We start from the raw sequence: 20,041 nt of genomic DNA on the forward strand, positions 1-20,041 counted from the left end.
CTTGAGAAAGTGGTTATGTCCCGACGGGGAGAGAGTGTACACTGCGGATTGGGCATAGAGACTCGACCGAGGTGGGTTTCTCGGTAGCTTGGTGCGGAGACTTAAACATGCAGACAGATTTCTGCACACTGGACACCGAGCTGACTGAGGTGGGTGCTAATAGTGGGGTATGTTCGTTCCCCCAAAGCAGATGGCAATGTTGCTCTGTGCAAAATTGCACAATGGTGCTTCCTGGTGGGTAAAAACAGCACGATACCCGCAAAAGAATATTTAAATAGTATGGACACATTGCGTGACATACACAGGACCGTTAATGTGTGGAAAAATGTGCAAACATTCCCTCAAAAGTACATTTTCACTCTTTGTTGTACGGAATTTCTTTACATCTGAATGCTCACAATCACAAGGACATGAGGCTCAGTTGGTAGCACTCTCGCCTCAGAGTCCGAGGTTGGAGGTTAATGCCCCACTCCAGGACCTGAGCACATAATCCAGACTACCCTGTAAAGAGCCGCTGTCCTTTGGCTGAGACATTAAATGGAGGCCCCATTTGCCTGTTGAGGTGGATGTAAAGCATCCCATGGGACGATTCGAAAAAGAGGGGCGAGTTTCCCAACGTCCTGGGCAAGATGCCTGCCTCAATCAACGCTCCCCAAAAACAGGTCATTCATTTCATTTGTTGTTTGTGAGATGTTTCTGTGTGTAATCGGTTGCTACCTTCACCGACAAAACAACAGTGAAGGCAGCGCGACTGCAATTCATTGACTGTGAGGTGCTTTGTAAGTCCCGAGGATTTGATCAGGAGCTGTGTAAATGTGAGCTCTTCCCTTCTTTTCATGTCGAGGTCACTTACCGCTCTGAAGTCAGGGTGCTTGTCCACACTAATAAAACAATATCTCGCCTCTTTAAAGCACAGTGCTAACAAAGTGACCTGCAGTGTAAGGCCTGTGTTTGAAGACAAGTCCTCGAGGAACACACATTCCCGCTTTTACATCACAGAAAGAAATAAGGACGATTGTCCCTCGTTTGATAGCCAGACGTCATCGTCAGTTACAAAGAATTATCTTTACTTTACTACTCTTCTGGTTTTTTTTTTTCTCTTCCATCTTTCTGTTTGGTGGTTGACAAAACGTCAATGATACTCGAGCCTGAGACTGCCGTGTTGGGCGGGTGTTGTAGGGATATTGCCGAGATTGCACCTGTTCAATGTCCAACCCACCGATTCAGTATCTGCCCCATTCCTGAAGTGACAGTTGACTCACTCGCACCGTGGGACTCAGTAATTCCAAACCCAACAACACTCTGTGTGTCAAAATATAATATCGAAAGGGACATTAAAATCAATCAGAATTACTCGTAATGGGTTTCTAAAAGGGGTTTTTGACGCCATTTTTAAAATGTACTGTAACTGAACCACCCTCTTTAAACTGGGCTTGGATGTTGAGTCTCACTCTTTAAAAGGAGCCCTCTGCTAACACTTCTTTAAGTGGGAATAAAATGCCTTCTTACTGCAAGGGGTGAATGAGATGAGAACTTTACGCTTGCTGCCCTCTTTTTTTTATATACCAATCCAAAATGAGGCAAGCCAGCTGGCCGATCGCTCAATAATTGATTTCGAATTTCAATCAACCCTTGAAAGTAAAAGTGGCAGAGCAGTCACACCTCGATATCCCTGCTTCTTGCCACTTCAGTGAAGTTCTCGTGTTGCTCCAAGGTCTTGTCCACCTTGTCATCGCTCATGCAGTAGCAACGCAGTCGGCCATCCCTCCCATCATGCATCTTGGCAAACACAACGAACTTGGCCATGTACGGTACGGCCATCAACTCATTGTAGAGCTGGGTGGCAAAGTTTACTGCTTCTGCTGTCCGTGGGCAGTCAGCCAACCAAAACCTGCAGGAGAAAGGAGGCCGAGTTATCACCAAGCCGGACGATGCAATCCTGACCGAATGTGGAGAGATGGGACACTGGACCAGGATTAACGCTCAATCACGATTTCCGTTACAAGTGCTGATAAAGCGGAGGTGAAGAACACTCAATTAGTAAACCTTCCGACTCGTTCATTCAGAAACTCAGGCAAAAGCTAAGCAAGCGTCACTGAGCAGGCAACGTGGGAGTGGACTTACTGATCAACAGTTCAAATGAGCTGGTCAATGCAAGGTTGAGCAAGAAACGCTGTGCAGTTGAAGACGTTTGTGTTTGAATCAGGAGTTACACAGACAGGGGTCCTGTCTACACAATGGGGGTGAATGGGAAGGGCCTGGTCTGTTGCAATCCTATGCCGAGGGAGTTTATCTGCTTACCTTGCTGATACATTGGTCGTGAAGTTGGCACAGTCATTTGCGTGGATTAGTTTGGTGGTCCCTGTGATATCCTCCCACTGGGCAGTGCCAGTTCCTCCTGTCAGATAACCACAGCAATCCAAGGTTAAATCAGACAAAGGCCAATGAGATTCACACAACAATTGGTTCATACAAATTGTCACCACTGGGCGAGCCGTTGAATTATTTTAAAATGAGCTCCTTTGCCTTAGCAACATGCCACCACCTCAGGCTCTGCTTTTGCGACCAGCGACTAGCAGAGTTCTGAGGGTTTGTTGTGGGCCTTCGACAGTTTAACAATATGGAGGGGTGTACACCAAGCATTCTTGTTCAACTTGTTGATGACACTAAGCGCTCTGGCCAGGTGACTGGTGTCAGGGCAGATTGGCAGCACTCGCAGGGAGTGGGACGAAATGGCACAGGTGGAAAAGGAAAAAGGCTTGGGTTGGATTGCTGGTCGGCAAAAAATATCAAGCTCATCCGTCAATAACAAGGCGACTGAAGAACTGGATGGATGTCCAGGAAATCTGAGCAGACCCTGAAAGGCTTTACTCGTATCCTGCATAACTCGGGACTGAAATCACAACAGAAATTAAACCACTGCTCAAAATGTAACTGTATAAAACTCTGACAGGACAGTTGAAAATATGCAAATGGTATGTAAGATATTGGAATGAAAAGGTTGGCTGAGGTAATCAGCCTTTTTTTGTCTTGCACTTTTGCCTTGCATTGTTGTGATAAGTTTCCAATCTCTCCTCTGAAGGGGAAATCCTGAGTGGTTACAAAACACTTCCCCCAAGGGGCAAGAAACAAAATTGGTGGATGAGCAGCCCCACATCCTAGTGACTGGTTACAGAGGAGTATCAGCATGTAGTTGGGAGCAAGCCCAGACCTCACTGGGTGGAGAATGGTGCATGTACCAGGAGAAAATGGAAGGAAAAGAATTTACAAACAGAACCGTCTGAGAATGGTCTCGGGCTGTTTGCTGTATAATCTTTTATCTTATAAAATCATGGAATGAGACACCACAGAAGGCCATTTGGCCCATTGTGTCTATGCCGGCTCTTTGAAAGAGCTATCCAATTAGTCCGATTCACCTGCTCCTTCCCCATAGCCCTGCAAATTTTTCCCTTTCAAGTATTTATCCAATTCCCTTTTGAAAGTTATTATTGAATCTGCTTCCACCGCCCTTTCAGGCAGTGCATTCCAGATTGTAACAACTCACCGTGTAAACAAAATTCTCATCTCACCCCTGTTTCTTTTGCCAATTATCTTATATCAGTGTCCATTGGTTACTGACCCTCCTGCCACTGGAAGCAGTTTCTCCCTATCTACTCGATCAAAACCCTTCATGATTTGGAACACCTTTTTCAAATCTTCTCTTAACCTTCTCGGCTTTAAGGAGAACAATCCCAGCTTCCCTCGTCTCTCCACATAACTGAAGTCCCTCATCCCTGGTACCATTCTAGTGAATCTCCTCTGCGCCCTCTCCATGGCCTTGACATCCTTTCTAAAGTGTGGTGCCCAGAATTGGACACAATACTCGGCGCGGACTCGATGTGCCGAATTGCCTCCTTCCGCGCTGTAACCTTTCTAAGGTTCTACTCCAGCCGGGACCTAAGCCGTGATTTCTTACGGTTTCGCACATTATCTTCTTCCCTGCACTTGCAGCTCCTCCTGAGTGAGATCGGGAACTCATGAGGAAGGATTGCAAGCGGGAACCCGCACTCTGACGCCCGCACTTGCTGGGCTAAGTGTAGGTCAGTGCAGACAATGGGTAGGAGAGGGTCATTTAATTCTCAGACCTATAACACTGCACAGCAGTCGGAGGCTGGTCGACTCCCCTTCGCTGGTGTCCCGCGCATTATTCCTCCAGGACGGCGGCAGTGGGATGCGAAGACCTATCGGGATGTGGAATTTCCTCCTTCTGGGCTCCACGGTAACAATGGGACTGAACGTTGCCTGGTTACCCACTAACTTTGTCACCAGTTCGTCGGGAACGGGCTGAGCCTGCGGGAAGGAACGAATGGTAAGAGAGCGTCCAAGCCAAAACATAAAGAAATGATTCAACAGTTCAACGGTCCCCGTCCCAAAATTCGAAACACTCGGGCACCTGTTCACTTCAGACAATGTTGGCAGAAGAAGAAACGTATTATTAGGGTTTAACAATCTCCATTAGATGTTCAAGGACAGGAAACATTCGCCAATAGGCACTTGAAGCTCAACATTATTCTGCTGCCCCATTTATAATGAACAGGTTTGTGCCTCTGTTAAAACGGGGGACAGATCAATGTCAACTGAAGGAATTGAGCCAAGATTCCAGCCTCTGCTCATCTCGCTGTCCTTATGAGATTGTTTTTTTTTTGTTTTGGGCAGGATTGGAGCCAAATGTATCATCCTGATGACAAACACTTTGTGAAGGTGGTGTCTTGGAATTTCTCTCTCTCTCCCCACCGCCCCTCCCTCCTTCAACTGTTATCGGTAATTTTTTTAAAACTCTCTTTTTAGATTCCTGGCCCTTCACTCAGACTGGGTCCCACACAGGGCTGGACAATCATTGTCCACGTCCCCTGACTGAGCCTTTTCTGAGAGGCAATCTGGGAGGTACGGACTCTGGCACAGGAAGATTTCTCTTTTCCCACCGCTCCCTCTCCCTGAAAATGGGGAGATAACATTGGAATCGGAAGATAACATGAAAACTCAGCGAGAATTAGACAATGTGCGAGTTGATGGTGAGAATGCAACCTGAGGCAACTTTTGGAATCGGCTGCCGTGGAGGTTGCTGAGGAACCAGCGATATGGGATGCTTGTTTGCTAAAACAGTATAAAAGAGAGATACAAAGCAAAACTCATTGTGAACTTTAGCTGCCTTTGAGGAGAGGTACCGTGGATAGGCAATAGTTCACGATTCCCGGGGAGTTCTTTACACGTGAGTAGGACTGATGTGTACTACTCTGGAATGTGGTCTTCAGGTGAATGTTTTGAAACAATCATAAATGTGGTAAATTATTGGACATATTACTGTCTCTGGCTTTCACAAATCTGTTATTAAAAAGTATAAGGATTATCCAACCATCAGTTTTTGCACAGTTTCAATGTACCGATACCTCCAGTTATTTCTGAACACACTGTTCCTGCTGGCTGAGTGGGTAAAAGCACCAAGTGGTGTGGCACTGAGACACAAAGATCAGGAAGATCAGAATCTCAGTCCACCGTCTGTGCTGGGTTAGCAGGTTTGGAGCTCCATTGCTGACCCCAGCGACCCCATGCTTGGGAGGGGGAAGAGAGACTCAGCCTGAGTTCCGGCTCCTGATTCCTCTCCAGTAATGCCCTGCTGGAATGTGCAGGCGTGTGGATGTCAGGTGAGAACAGCTACAGCTCGGCTACGATTCTCCCCAAGATCAAACAGCTCCGCTGTGATTCTCCCCATGATCAAACAGCTCCGCTGTGATTCTCCCTGTGCACAAACATCGGCTGACATTCACGATCTAAGCTGATGTGCAGCAAGAGCCAAATACAGCTGAAAATACACAGCAGGTCAGTCAGCAATGTAAATTGTATAATTTATATCAATTAGTGTTCATTGTATTCAAGTGGTGGGTATCAATTGGGGACTCTCTTGTATCCTTTTTATAGGAGAGCTTATCTCGGGTGTGGTGTGTGTGTGTAAGGGGACTATCTGTGAATAAAGGCTTGGAAGCAACTGAAGACCAGGCTCCAGTATTCCCTCCTTCACCACATGACTGTCTAATTTTAACAAGCATCTGGAAAGAGGAAAGACAGGTTATTGAGGTGAACTTTCACCAGAACCAAATGGCCAATTGGGCAAGCGGAACTCTCCCTCAACGGAAGTCACTGAGGGTTGAGACAGCTGGAGTGGGGGACAATAATATTTCGTCAATAAAAGGAACCAGGGATGGTGTGCGACAGGACAGTGTTGCTCGGAAACATCCTCAATCTATTTTCAAAACTTCAGCTTCAAGAGAAAAACACCTTCTGCAGGCCTTTTATTCCCGCTGGTTTCCAAGTTGAGAGCAGGGGCGGGCTTGTGTTATTAATTATAGAGCGTGGGAAGGTTCTGTGATTGCGAATGGAATGGGCCAGTTGCTGACGTTACCTGAAGGCCCAGCCGGACTCTCTTGATCACTGCGGACGCAGGGAAGGAGGTCTGCACCTTTGGGACGTGCGTGCTGCTCAGGACGCCCCCCTCTGGCCCAATCCACTCGCTGTCTTGCCTGATACGAGAGACGACGGCAAAGTAAAGCGGGAAGTCCATGGAGACGATGCGGCAGATTCGCTTCCGCTCCAGCTCCTCCGGGCAGTCAAGGTCTGTGTGAACATCAACACCACGGTCAGCACAAAGCCGTGTCCGACACGGCATTTAGTAACGGCTCCCGTTACCGGGACTAATAATCCAAAGAGCGTGAGTTCAAATCCCACCGTGGCAGGTTGAGAATTTCGGAACATAGGAACAGGAGGAGGCCATTCAGCCCCTCGAGCCCGCTCCGCCATTTGATAAGATCATGGCTGATCTGTGATCTAACTCCATATACCCGCCCTTGGCACATATCCCTTAATACCTTTGGTTGCCAAAAAGCTATCTATCTCAGAATTTGAATTCAGTTCAATAAAAATCAGGAATTAAAAGACTAGTAATTGGCTAAAGTGACCCTGAACCTGTTGGATTGTCATAAAAAACCCAACTGGTTCACTGATGTCGTTTGGAGAGGGAAACCTGCCGTCCTTACCCGGACTGGGCCTATATGTGACTCCAGTCCCACACCAACGTGGTTGACTCTTAACTACCCTCTGAAGTGGCCTAGCGAGCCACTCAGTTGTAACTCACCGCTACCCCAGGGTAGCCAGGGACCGGCAATAAATGCTGGCCTTGCCAGCAACGTCCACACGCCGAGAATGGATTCATAAAACATTCTCAGCAGCGGCAGCAGCTCCCACAGAGCAAAGGGAGGGGCGATGGATGAAACAGAGTCAGCTGGTATCAGAATCGAACCAACATGCTCACCAGCACCATTAATTTACAGTTAAATCAAACCTGGATCCAATCATCATAGAATCATGGATTGATACAGCACAGAAGGAGGCCATTCGGCCCATCGTTCCTGTGCCGGCTCTTTGAAAAATGTATCCAATTAGTCCCACTCCCTTGCTCTTTCCCCATAGCCCTGTAAACCAATCTGGTTTTGAAGTTATGTTGGTTGCTCTCCTTGGTCATGTTATTTACCCACAATCCTTTGGTAGACTACCGTGCCCACCAAGGTGAGGGATAATCAGTGCTGGTAAACATGTTACCCAGCGGAGAAAGGGGGGGCGTTTGTCCGGCGGAGAAAGGGGTGCGTCTGTCCGGCGGAGAAAGGGGGGGCGTATGTCCGGCGGAGAAAGGGGGGAGCGTCTGTCCGGCGGAGAAAGGGGGGCGTCTGTCCGGTGGAGAAAGGGGGGCGTCTGTCCGGCGGAGAAAGGGTGGGGGGCGTTTGTCCGGCGGAGAAAGGGGGGCGTCTGTCCGGCGGGGAAAGGGGGGCGTCTGTCCGGCGGAGAAAGGGGGGGGGCCTTTGTCTGGCGGAGAAAGCGGGGGGCATTTATCCGGCGGAGAAAGGGGTGGCGTCTGTCTGGCGGAGAAAGTGGGGGGACGTCTGTCCGGCGGAGAAAGGGGGGGCGTTTGTCCGGCGAAGAAAGGGGGGGCGTCTGTCCGGCGGAGAAAGGGGGGCGTTTATCCAGTAGAGAAAGGGGACGTTTATCCAGTAGAGAAAGGGGGGCGTTTATCCAGTAGAGAAAGGGGGTGTTTATCCAGTCGAGAAAGGGGGGCGTTTATCCAGTAGAGAAAGGGGGCATTTATCCAGTAGAGAAAGGGGGCGTTTATCCAGTAGAGAAAGGGGGCGTTTATCCAGTAGAGAAAGGGGACGTTTATCCAGTAGAGAAAGGGGGCGTTTATCCAGTAGAGAAAGGGGACGTTTATCCAGTAGAGAAAGGGGGGCGTTTATCCAGTAGAGAAAGGGGGGCGTTTATCCAGTAGAGAAAGGGGGGCGTTTATCCAGTAGAGAAAGGGGGCGTTTATCCAGTAGAGAAAGGGAGGCGTTTATCCAGTAGAGAAAGGGGGGCGTTTATCCAGTAGAGAAAGGGGGGCGTTTATCCAGTAGAGAAAGGGGGGCGTTTATCCAGTAGAGAAAGGGGGCGTTTATCCAGTAGAGAAAGGGGGGCGTTTATCCAGTAGAGAAAGGGGGCGTTTATCCAGTAGAGAAAGGGGGTGTTTATCCAGTAGAGAAAGGGAGGCGTTTATCCAGTAGAGAAAGGGGGGCGTTTATCCAGTAGAGAAAGGGGGGCGTTTATCCAGTAGAGAAAGGGGGGCGTTTATCCAGTAGAGAAAGGGGGTGTTTATCCAGTAGAGAAAGGGAGGCGTTTATCCAGTAGAGAAAGGGGGGCGTTTATCCAGTAGAGAAAGGGGGCGTTTATCCAGTAGAGAAAGGGGGCGTTTATCCAGTAGAGAAAGGGGGCGTTTATCCAGTAGAGAAAGGGGGGCGTTTATCCAGTAGAGAAAGGGGGCGTTTATCCAGTAGAGAAAGGGGGGCGTTTATCCAGTAGAGAAAGGGGGGTGTTTATCCAGTCTGAGGTGAATTTGAATCCTGGCACCACAAATAACCCTCGAAATTGGACCCTTGTAACCTGCTCTTACTCAAATGAATCTCGAAGCTGCCGGTACCATAAAGTGAAAAACAAACTAATGTAAGGCTATTGCAGTTTGACTGTGAATTGGTCAAAGCCAACTCGTGTTGAGATGTATTTGAACAGCATGTCACACCCCCTTCTAACCCCCCCGGTGCCACCCCCAAACACACACACACACCTTCATCCATTCCATTCAGGAGCTGATCCAACTGTTCCATTTCAGGTCGGTTGCGATGGTCCTTCCATGCTGATCCATTCTCACTCCGCAGGACTATGAGCTCCCGGTCAGTATGTTCCACTGAGGCAAAATGCGGAATTTCCACAATGACAGGCCTAAATAAAGAGAGAAAAAGAGAAAAGGGAGAAAGAGAGAGATTGGGAGAAAGAGAAAAGGATTCAATGGGCAGGAGAGACAAAGACCAAGAGAGAGAGAGAGTGAGGAAAGAAACAAGGCAGACAGAAAGAAAGGCAGAGACAAAGAGAAGCATTCAATTTTCAGATTTATTTCTGAATTGAAGGGCCAAAATTCTTTAATTGGGACTTTCACATAGAAGATTCTCACAAGTCTTTGAAGAGAAAGTTCCATAATGAACAGATGGATTCCCAGCAGAGTTCAAGGGCAATGTGTGGAGGGTAAAGCATCTGAACTCCACCACTGCCATTGATCTAGAACACCGGCCATGATCCAGAACAAAGTCCGCAATCTAGGACACTGCCCGTGATCTAGAACACTGCCTATGATCCAGAACAAAGTCCGCAATCTAGGACACGGCCCATGATCTCGAACACTGGCCATGATCCAGAACACTGGCCATGATCTAGAACACTGGCCATGATCCAGAACAAAGTCCGCAATCCAGGACACGGCCCGTGATCTAGAACACTGCCCGTGATCCAGAACACTGGCCATGATCTAGAACATTGGCTGCGATCTTGGACACTACCCGTTATCAGCCCCAGTTTGGGTATTGTTATATGATGTCATGGAGGCTGAACATGGAGGAATTGTTGTTGACTTTTTAAGACACACAAACACCAAACATTTGGAAGGCGAATGCAATCACAGAACACTTTTCCAATTGTGAAAGTTAATGGAGTTCGAATCAGAACTTTGTGTTACGAGATTCTCAACCCAGAATACACCTGAACTTATGTTTTAATTCTATTTTGATAAAGGATGTGTCAAGATTTCTATCTGAAGTGCAACTTGTGTTGCTTTGACCGGTAGCCTGGGACTTCAGGCCAGTTCTTCTCCTTATTTAGAATGAAGAAGTCTCCTTATTCCAGATCCCTCAGTCGCTGGACACAGTCTATAAGCAAGACTTTTAACACAGTCTGTAGATTCTTGTTCTGGATCATTTCTATGCTGAATTGGACAGACAACCAAATTGCTATTGCAATGTAATTTCGTTTTGTGCATGCGCTTGAAAGTTGGCTGGAAGATTGAAAGACTCGACCCCACCCTGCCCAGCTATCCTGCCCATTCTCGACTTGACAAAGCAGCCCCCACTTCCATTCACCATTCATTAAATGTTGCACACAGGTACGTACCCCAGGAACTGGGTACCAGCCGGTCCCAGCGCTATCACCCTGCTTCCCAGCCCTTCTCCTTCCACCAGCGGTGGGGGGCTGACCAACTTCTGAGACTTCACCAGCCGGCAGGTGATGCGTGTCGGAGCGTTGCACGTCCGTGGTGGGATGATGACTCGCAGCCCATTGTGTCGGCTTCCTCTCATCGAGCCTCCGCGCGCATCCACCATGAAACTCACCAGAAATCTGCCAAAGAGAGAGGATGTGACATGGGTCAGTATGGAGCAACTTCCATAGTTTGGGTGGAGTCCATGATACAGCAGGCTGTAACTGGCCTGTCTTCGGAGCTATCTTGATGGGACAAATGGACTAGCCATCCCATGATTTTTTGTGTTCTTCTGAGTGATCTACATTGGCCATTATGGTATCTTCCCAAACAATTAATGCCCTTTGTTGGTAACAGGTGGACCAATGCTCCAGGTATGAGTTGAATCAATGTTTCAAGTATTAACCAGTCCACACCAAACTCATTGAGGATTGAGCATATTTCTGTACTGACCACTTCAATCTCATGGGCGCTTCTGTTTTCAAGAAGGCCATTTGTAATTTTTATTCCAATCTGGAGCCAGGACCATTCCTGAGCTCTTCACTTCTTCCGATCTTCACTGTTGTGACTTTAAGGGGTGGATTTTTTGCTTTGCTCCTTTCCCGTTTTTATTTCAGGCGAGCTGTTATTCTTTTGCGCGGAGTTTTTCCAGCCCCCGGGGGTTGCTGTAGCAAGTGGCACAGCTCCTTTTGTCGCCCCCTCCAACCAAGGCAGGTGACACAGCAGTGGCACAAATACAGCTGGGAGCCCACCAAAAAGTTGAGCCCAGAAGATCCGCCATGGATCGATGGTGGTCGGAACATTCGGAACAGGACTTGGTCCTTCAGCCCCTCAGGCCTGCTCCGCCATGCGATGAGATCACGGCTGATCTGCACCTCAACTCCATTTACCCGCCTTTGCTCCATATCCTTTGACACCCTTCGCCAACAAAAATATGTTGATCTCAGTCCTGAAAGCTCCAACTGTCCCAGCATCCAAGTTGCAAACCCCCACTACCCTTTGTGTGAGAAAGCGTTTCCCAACTTTGCTCCTGAATGGCCTCGCTCTGATTTTAAGATTATGTCCCCTTGTTCTTGAAGGCACGGAGCTTGCCCCACCATTCCTGAACATCCCGATAATTCTCCCAGGGCAGTCCTGACTTTCACCTCATCATTCCAGGCCCTGACTGCAGTGGGATCAGCTCCAGTTGTTGCAGACCCAACAAGCACTGCATCAAAAACAGATCCCCAAATCCCACCTTGTTCACCCAGTGCTGCAATGTGTTGCAGCCACTAAGAAAGACCCCTCATTCGGGTCATTTCCTTCTCATTTTTGCATTGCTCTGTCTCCCCCCGCCCCTGCCCCCATACCAGTTTGGTTATGAATTTTACTTACTTTGCAGTGTAAATTAAAAACTTCATTTTGATTACAATTCTTCTCGCAAATGGAAGAGAGCTATTTTAAGCTGTGATGCTTCAACTGAAGATCACATTGATAATTTAAAGCTTTTGCAATCAATTTTTAAAGAAGCACAGATCCTGTCAGCAGACTCATTAAGAAAGTCATTAAAATGAAGCTAGGAGAGAATGAGATGCCCCAAACACAGGAGATTCGGAATATTTATTAGGATTTGCATTACAGCTCAGCAATTAAAAGCCTGCCTGCTGACTCTTCAACAGGTTGCCACCTCATTGAGTGTGTTAATATAGCTATAAGACATTAGTGCACACTGAATAAAAGCTGGCAGCTCACCCCATCCACAACTGTATGGCCTGTGTATGTCTCTGTATAGGTTCAGCACACACTGTGTCGTTCACCCCGATTGGGCACTATACTGTGTGTGGAGATTTTGTACCAAGTCTTGTGTAAAATCAGCACACACTCGGTGAAGGCGGGCAGTACTTCCCAATCGAGTCCTGTGGAGCTTGTCCTCCCATTTCTGCTTCTGTGCATGTTCAGCATACACCAGATAAAAGGGAACAACTCCACTCGTGTGTGATCCTGCACAACTCTTGGGTGTGTCTCCGTGCTAATTCCTGTCAGTGTATTCTAACACGGGGTAAAGGATGAACATGGTACCTTTCTCTCCTCTCTGCGAATGTATGGCTTGACTACGTCACAATGTCAACACTCGTAGATGTGCACTGTAGACTAGATAAGTCGTACGTCTGGGGCAACACAGAAATTAACAATTACTCCTCACAGCACCGATCTGTTTCTGACGGAGGGAGAGCAGTTACTGTCAACGGATACAGTGGCTAAGAGCCGCTTCTAGACTAATGGGAGGAGGCCATTCAGCCCCTCGAGCCTGTTCCACCATTCAATTCGATCATGGCTGATCTGTATCTTAACTCCATCTACCCATCTTGGTTCCATAACCCTTAATCCCCTTGCCTAACAAAAATCGATCAATCTCAGGTTTGAAATTTTCAATTGACCCCCAGCCTCAACAGCTTTTTGGGGGAGAGAGTTCCAGATTTCCACTCCCCTTTGTGTGAAGAAATGCTTCCTGACATCACCTCTGAACGGCCGAGCTCTAATTTTAAGGACTCTCCCACCAGAGGAAATAGTTTCTCTCTATCTACCCGATCAATTCCTTTAATCATTTTAAACTCCTCAATGAGACCACTCCTTAATCTTCTAATCTCGAGGGAATACAAGCCGAGTCTATGCAACCTGTCCTCATAATTTAACCCTTCCGGCCCAGTATCATTCTGACAAAAGGAGTGATATTCTGGGATGTTTCCACAGCTGGACTGGTGGTGGAAAAACGAATAAAACACTGACTGCTGTTACATAATAAAGATTTTTGAATTCGCATCAACACCTACCATCAGAAAACAAGGCAGGGCCCCAGCCCCTGTATCCCTAGTCTGTCTCATGACCCGAGCCCCTGTATCCCTAGTCTGTCTCATGACCCCAGCCCCTGTATCCCTAGTCTGTCTCATGACCCCAGCCCCTGTATCCCTAGTCTGTCTCATGACCCCAGCCCCTGTATCCCTAGTCTGTCTCATGACCCCAGCCCCTGTATCCCTAGTCTGTCTCATGACCCCAGCCCCTGTATCCCTAGTCTGTCTCATGACCCCAGCCCCTGTATCCCTAGTCTGTCTCATGACCCCAGCCCCTGTATCCCTAGTCTGTCTCATGGCCCCAGCCCCTGCATCCCTCGTCTGTCTCATGACCCCAGCCCCTGTATCCCTAGTCTGTCTCATGACCCCAGTCCCTGTATCCCTAGTCTGTCTCATGACCCCAGCCCCTGTATCCCTAGTCTGTCTCATGACCCCAGCCCCTGTATCCCTACTCTGTCTCATGACCCCAGCCCCTGTATCCCTAGTCTGTCTCATGACCCTAGCCCCTGTATCCCTAGTCTGTCTCATGGCCCCAGCCCCTGTATCCCTAGTCTGTCTCATGACCCCAGCCCCTGTATCCCTAGTCTGTCTCATGACCCCAGCCCCTGTATCCCTAGTCTGTCTCATGACCCCAGCCCCTGTATCCCTACTCTGTCTCATGACCCTAGCCCCTGTATCCCTAGTCTGTCTCATGACCCCAGCCCCTGCATCCCTCGTCTGTCTCATGACCCCAGCCCCTGTATCCCTAGTCTGTCTCATGACCCCAGCCCCTGTATCCCTAGTCTGTCTCATGACCCCAGCCCCTGTATCCCTAGTCTGTCTCATGACCCCAGCCCCTGTATCCCTAGTCTGTCTCATGACCCCAGCCCCTGTATCCCTAGTCTGTCTCATGACCCCAGCCCCTGTATCCCTAGTCTGTCTCATGACCCCAGCCCCTGTATCCCTAGTCTGTCTCATGACCCCAGCCCCTGTATCCCTAGTCTGTCTCATGACCCCAGCCCCTGTATCCCTACTCTGTCACATGACCCTAGCCCCTGTATCCCTAGTCTGTCTCATGACCCCAGCCCCTGTATCCCTAGTCTGTCTCATGACCCCAGCCCCTGTATCCCTAGTCTGTCTCATGACCCCAGCCCCTGTATCCCTACTCTGTCTCATGACCCTAGCCCCTGTATCCCTAGTCTGTCTCATGACCCCAGCCCCTGTATCCCGAGTCTGTCTCATGACCCCAGCCCCTGTATCCCTAGTCTGTCTCATGACCCCAGCCCCTGTATCCCTAGTCTGTCTCATGACCCCAGCCCCTGTATCCCTAGTCTGTCTCATGACCCCAGCCCCTGTATCCCTACTCTGTCTCATGACCCTAGCCCCTGTATCCCTAGTCTGTCTCATGACCCCAGCCCCTGTATCCCTAGTCTGTCTCATGACCCCAGCCCCTGTATCCCTAGTCTGTCTCATGACCCCAGCCCCTGTATCTCTAATCTGTCTCATGACCCAAGCCCCTGTATCCCTAGTCTGTCTCATGACCCCAGCCCCTGTATCCCTAGTCTGTCTCATGACCCCAGCCCCTGTATCCCTACTCTGTCTCATGACCCTAGCCCCTGTATCCCTACTCTGTCTCATGACCCCAGCGCCTGTATCCCTAGTCTGTCTCATGGCCCCAGCCCCTGCATCCCTCGTCTGTCTCATGACCCCAGCCCCTGTATCCCTCGTCTGTCTCATGACCCCAGCCCCTGTATCCCTAGTCTGTCTCATGACCCCAGCCCCTGTATCCCTAGTCTGTCTCATGGCCCCAGCCCCTGCATCCCTCGTCTGTCTCATGACCCCAGCCCCTGTATCCCTAGTCTGTCTCATGACCCCAGCCCCTGTATCCCTAGTCTGTCTCATGACCCCAGCCCCTGTATCCCTAGTCTGTCTCATGAACCCAGCCCCTGTATCCCGACTCTGTCTCATGACCCTAGCCCCTGTATCCCTAGTCTGTCTCATGACCCTAGCCCCTGTATCCCTAGTCTGTCTCATGGCCCCAGCCCCTGTATCCCTAGTCTGTCTCATGACCCCAGCCCCTGTATCCCTAGTCTGTCTCATGACCCCAGCCCCTGTATCCCTAGTCTGTCTCATGACCCCAGCCCCTGCATCCCTACTCTGTCTCATGACCCCAGCCCCTGTATCCCTAGTCTGTCTCATGACCCCAGCCCCTGTATCCCTACTCTGTCTCATGACCCTAGCCCCTGTATCCCTAGTCTGTCTCATGACCCCAGCCCCTGCATCCCTCGTCTGTCTCATGACCCCAGCCCCTGTATCCCTAGTCTGTCTCATGACCCCAGCCCCTGTATCCCTAGTCTGTCTCATGACCCCAGCCCCTGTATCCCTAGTCTGTCTCATGACCCCAGCCCCTGTATCCCTAGTCTGTCTCATGACCCCAGCCCCTGTATCCCTAGTCTGTCTCATGACCCCAGCCCCTGTATCCCTAGTCTGTCTCATGACCCCAGCCCCTGTATCCCTAGTCTGTCTCATGACCCCAGCCCCTGTATCCCTAGTCTGTCTCATGACCCCAGCCCCTGTATCCCTACTCTGTCTCATGACCCTAGCCCCTGTATTCCTAGTCTGTCTCATGACCCCAGCCCCTGTATCCCTAGTCTGTCTCATGACCCCAGCCCCTGTATCCCTAGTCTGTCTCATGACCCCAGCCCCTGTATCCCTACTCTGTCTCATGACCCTAGCCCCTGTATCCCAAGTCTGTCTCATGACCCCAGCCCCTGTATCCCTAGTCTGTCTCATGACCCCAGCCCCTGTATCCCTAGTCTGTCTCATGACCCCAGCCCCTGTATCCCTAGTCTGTCTCATGACCCCAGCCCCTGTATCCCTACTCTGTCTCATGACCCTAGCCCCTGTATCCCTAGTCTGTCTCATGACCCCAGCCCCTGTATCCCTAGTCTGTCTCATGACCCCAGCCCCTGTATCCCTAGTCTGTCTCATGACCCCAGCCCCTGTATCTCTAATCTGTCTCATGACCCTAGCCCCTGTATCCCTAGTCTGTCTCATGACCCCAGCCCCTGTATCCCTAGTCTGTCTCATGACCCCAGCCCCTGTATCCCTACTCTGTCTCATGACCCTAGCCCCTGTATCCCTACTCTGTCTCATGACCCTAGCCCCTATATCCCTAGTCTGTCTCATGACCCCAGCCCCTGTATCTCTAATCTGTCTCATGACCCTAGCCCCTGTATCCCTAGTCTGTCTTGTGACATGACCCTCAGCATCGCCTGTCCTTGACGCCGTGCAGTGTTGGATTTGGCACAAGGCGATGCAGTCTCAGAGCAGGGTAATGCCTGTAGCTGGAGGTGTGTGAGACAGAGGCAGGAGAAGTGGAGCTGCATAGATAGGCAAGTGGTTTATGGAAAAAAAAACAAAAAAGAAGGCACGACTTCGACTAGCCGTCTGCAGATTCTCTGTCCTCACTTACCCGGACCGGATAGGTTTGGCAACAGGAGTGACATTATGGGATGTTTCCACAGCTGGACTGCTGGTGGATATGCTACTAAAAACATAAAACAGAGATAGAGAGAGGCTGCATGATGTCATCTGCTAATTTTCTCTCGGGCCCCACTTCCCCAGGCTGGGGAGGAGCTGACGTTTACATCGAGCATTTCAACAATAAGAAAATGAAATGTAAAAAGAGGAAGAGAGAGAGAGAGACTGCACAAGGTAACCTGCACAATTCCTCTCCAGTCCCACTTACCCAGGGAGGACAATGCTGACACTGGGACTGTCAGTCGGGCTTGAACTATCGGACATTTCTGGAGCTGGACTGTTGGGTTCACTGATAAAAAATAAAACCAGAGAGACACTGCATGAGGTACTCCAGATAAAGTCTCCTCCAGCCCCACTTCCCCAGCACTGATTGGGGAGCAGATGTGGACATATTTTTTTTTTGTTTCAAAGGCAAGGCAAACGCAGGAAGTAAAATTTAAAATAAAGTGAGAGCAATCAAACGCAGACGCCCCCTCCACTCCCGCTTACCCTGTGTGGATGGGGCTGGCGATCGGGCTGATGTTGTCAGAAGTCTCCGTCGCTGGGCTGCTGGGCGTGAAGGAATCTTCATCAAAGTCCTTGGACACTGAGACAGACGGCTGCTGCTGCACAAGGAATGCAAGAGGAGGAGAGATTAAGGTGGTGTGAAACGAGACAAGGCAATTCCAGCAAGTCCATCCCATTCCTCCAATGTGCAACGCCCCCGCCCCGATGGACTTCATCCACCTTTCAATCTCCTGAGGGAGAATTCAGCTCCCTTTCTCTCAGACGTCTCAGGGTCTGCTGACCTCACGGTCCACCGTTCAACCTTGGCTGGTTGTTTCCCACAGACGACACTCCCTTGGTCACAACGGCCAGTGTGTTCCAGGCAGTATTTGAGGCACCCACAAATGACCAGTTCTTAGGACTGATGTTTTTGTTTTCATAAAAAAAAATGGGAGACGCGCGAGCTGAAGCATGAGTCGTGAAACGGGCAGAATCTTCCCAAACATATCTGTGGCCATAACTTCCACACGACCAGCAGCAATGGTGAACCAGTAAGCAGGCCACCGTTGTGTGCTTCGAGTGGTCTTGACCCAAGATGGAGAGTTCTGTGGGTGGGACAGGACCCTTTAGTTATCTCTCCTTCCAGAGGTGACTGGTGCTTTGGATTCTTCCTTTCTCAACGTGGTGCCTTATTTTGACTCTATGCTCCACACAGCAGTTGCACTGTGACTGGGGATACTCTCTCAATGAGATGAGGTGAGTTCTGTTGTCAGCTCAGAGATCTGAATTACATCTCAATCGGTTCAATGTCCTGCAGGATTCTATTTGTGATTAATTTCCCCCTTCAAATTCCACCATGCTGCACACCAGCAGACTTCAATAACAACAACAACTTGCATTTATATAGCGCCTTGTAGTAAAACATCCCAAGGTGCTTCGCAGGAACGTCATCAAACAAAACCTGATACCGAGCCGCATGAGGAAGTATTAGGGCAGGTGACCAAAAGCTTGGTCAAAGAGGGTCTTAAAGGAGGAGAGAGGTAGAGAGACGTAGAGATTTGGGGGGGAATTCCAGAGCTTAGGGCACAGGCAGCTAAAGGCACGGCCGCCAATGGTGGAGCGATTAAAATCGGGGATGCACAAGAGGCCAGAATTAGAGGAGCGACAGAGATGTAAGAGGGTTGTGGGGCTGGAGGAGGTTACAGAGATAGGGTAGGGAGAGGCCATGGAGGGATTTGAAAACAAGGATGAGAATTTTAAAATGGGAATTTCCACCAACACTGTTCAATATCCAGCCACGAAGCGTTTGAGAGTGGATTCGAATGACCCTCTGATTCTTTTTCCTCTCTGCCAATGGGAACATGTCTGACCCCTGCCTACCAGCTCCTAACAGAAGCATCATTGAGGCCCCAGTGAGCATGCAGTGTGAGCCTATGACCCACCTCTCTGTGATGCAGGATTTGGAGCTCCAATGTGGTTCATAGACGCGACTGCTCAGTTTCTTCAGTGTGAAGAATGTTTTAAATGTCGATCTGATTGACAAAGCATTTCGTTGCAATATCTGCATTCCACAAGTGGATCACGTGGACCAGAGCTTACAAGCAGCAAACCAGACAAATAGCTCAATGCAAATATCAATTATGCAAATGTTGGGTTTCTGGGCAAGATGCTATGTCCACCTTAAACGTTGAGGTCTTGGACAAGGCTTTTCAGTGCCACTGGCCTCTGTGAAGACCCTGAGCTCTCATACTTTGTATGCATGAGCAATGATTCGTCAAATTGGAGTAACATCGGCAACATTAATATCTAGGTCTGGGTGTTCAAATGGGAACATCGAATTGAATCGGGCTCCTCATCCAGAAACCAGCAAACCCCCTCCCCACCCACCACCCTCCCTCCCATGACAAGTGTCAATTTGGCTAAAGAATCTCAGTGAGGCTGCAGCTCACTTTGGATCTCATTACTGTGGGGATTGAGGATTGACACTGCCAGTGATCAGCAATTACTCAGGATGAAAATACTGGAGGAGGGACAAGAAGAGCTGGGAGAGGAGGATAGATGTGAGGTCACAATTGTAAGGGCTCCTTTCCTGCCCTGTGATCAACTTCCAACTCGATGTTATAGCTACTGAAATCCCAGCACAAGTATGCCTTGGAAATACTTGGCTTTTGCACGGTGTATCCATACCTGTTCTAATTGGACTGTGGCCTGCTCCTTTGCAACTATGGTTTCCGGTGCAGCAAATGGCATTCTGTGTATCGCAGGAGAGTATGACCTGGAAAGAATGATAAACACAAAAAAAAACCTCACACCATTTTCCCCTTAACATTCCTCTTTTGCTCCTTCCTCAGCTCCAACTACACTGTCATGCATGTCCTTCCTCTTCTTAATATCCTCACTGTGTTGGAATCAAGACTCACTGCACCTGCTCTAATTCATTCTTTGCCAGGACCTCTTGGTAGTGTCCTGCATTTGGCCTTCGCCCTTTCCCTAGGTTGCTCGGCCGGCTTCAAAACAGCTGAAAGGGACCAGAATGTAAACAATGTGAAAGGTACTCAACATGGTGACATGT

General features: G+C 49.3%; 1 protein-coding gene across 5 annotated transcripts in view; it reads right to left on the reverse strand.

The window, feature by feature from the left end:
- The window catches only part of LOC137308221 (ankyrin-1-like), a 41,683-nt gene extending 21,920 nt beyond the window's left edge, over window positions 1-19,763 (reverse strand). For 2 of the 5 annotated variants that reach the window (XM_067977067.1, XM_067977063.1), the window contains exons 1-10: window positions 19,657-19,763; window positions 17,473-17,588; window positions 17,192-17,272; window positions 16,916-16,990; window positions 10,549-10,773; window positions 9,176-9,330; window positions 6,437-6,648; window positions 4,125-4,329; window positions 2,302-2,398; window positions 1,663-1,891 (exon numbers count right to left, since the gene is read on the reverse strand). In XM_067977067.1, coding sequence (XP_067833168.1) covers window positions 1,663-1,891; window positions 2,302-2,398; window positions 4,125-4,329; window positions 6,437-6,648; window positions 9,176-9,330; window positions 10,549-10,773; window positions 16,916-16,990; window positions 17,192-17,272; window positions 17,473-17,588; window positions 19,657-19,719 — 1,458 coding nt within the window. In that variant the 5' untranslated portion in view covers window positions 19,720-19,763. The remainder of the gene's footprint in view (window positions 1-1,662; window positions 1,892-2,301; window positions 2,399-4,124; window positions 4,330-6,436; window positions 6,649-9,175; window positions 9,331-10,548; window positions 10,774-16,915; window positions 16,991-17,191; window positions 17,273-17,472; window positions 17,589-19,656) is intronic. The other 3 variants (XM_067977064.1, XM_067977065.1, XM_067977066.1) reach the window with 3 other exon arrangements.
- Window positions 19,764-20,041: the final 278 nt, after the last annotated feature.

Source organism: Heptranchias perlo, unplaced genomic scaffold (genome assembly GCF_035084215.1).
Source record: "Heptranchias perlo isolate sHepPer1 unplaced genomic scaffold, sHepPer1.hap1 HAP1_SCAFFOLD_1234, whole genome shotgun sequence".
Lineage (NCBI taxonomy): Eukaryota > Metazoa > Chordata > Chondrichthyes > Hexanchiformes > Hexanchidae > Heptranchias > Heptranchias perlo.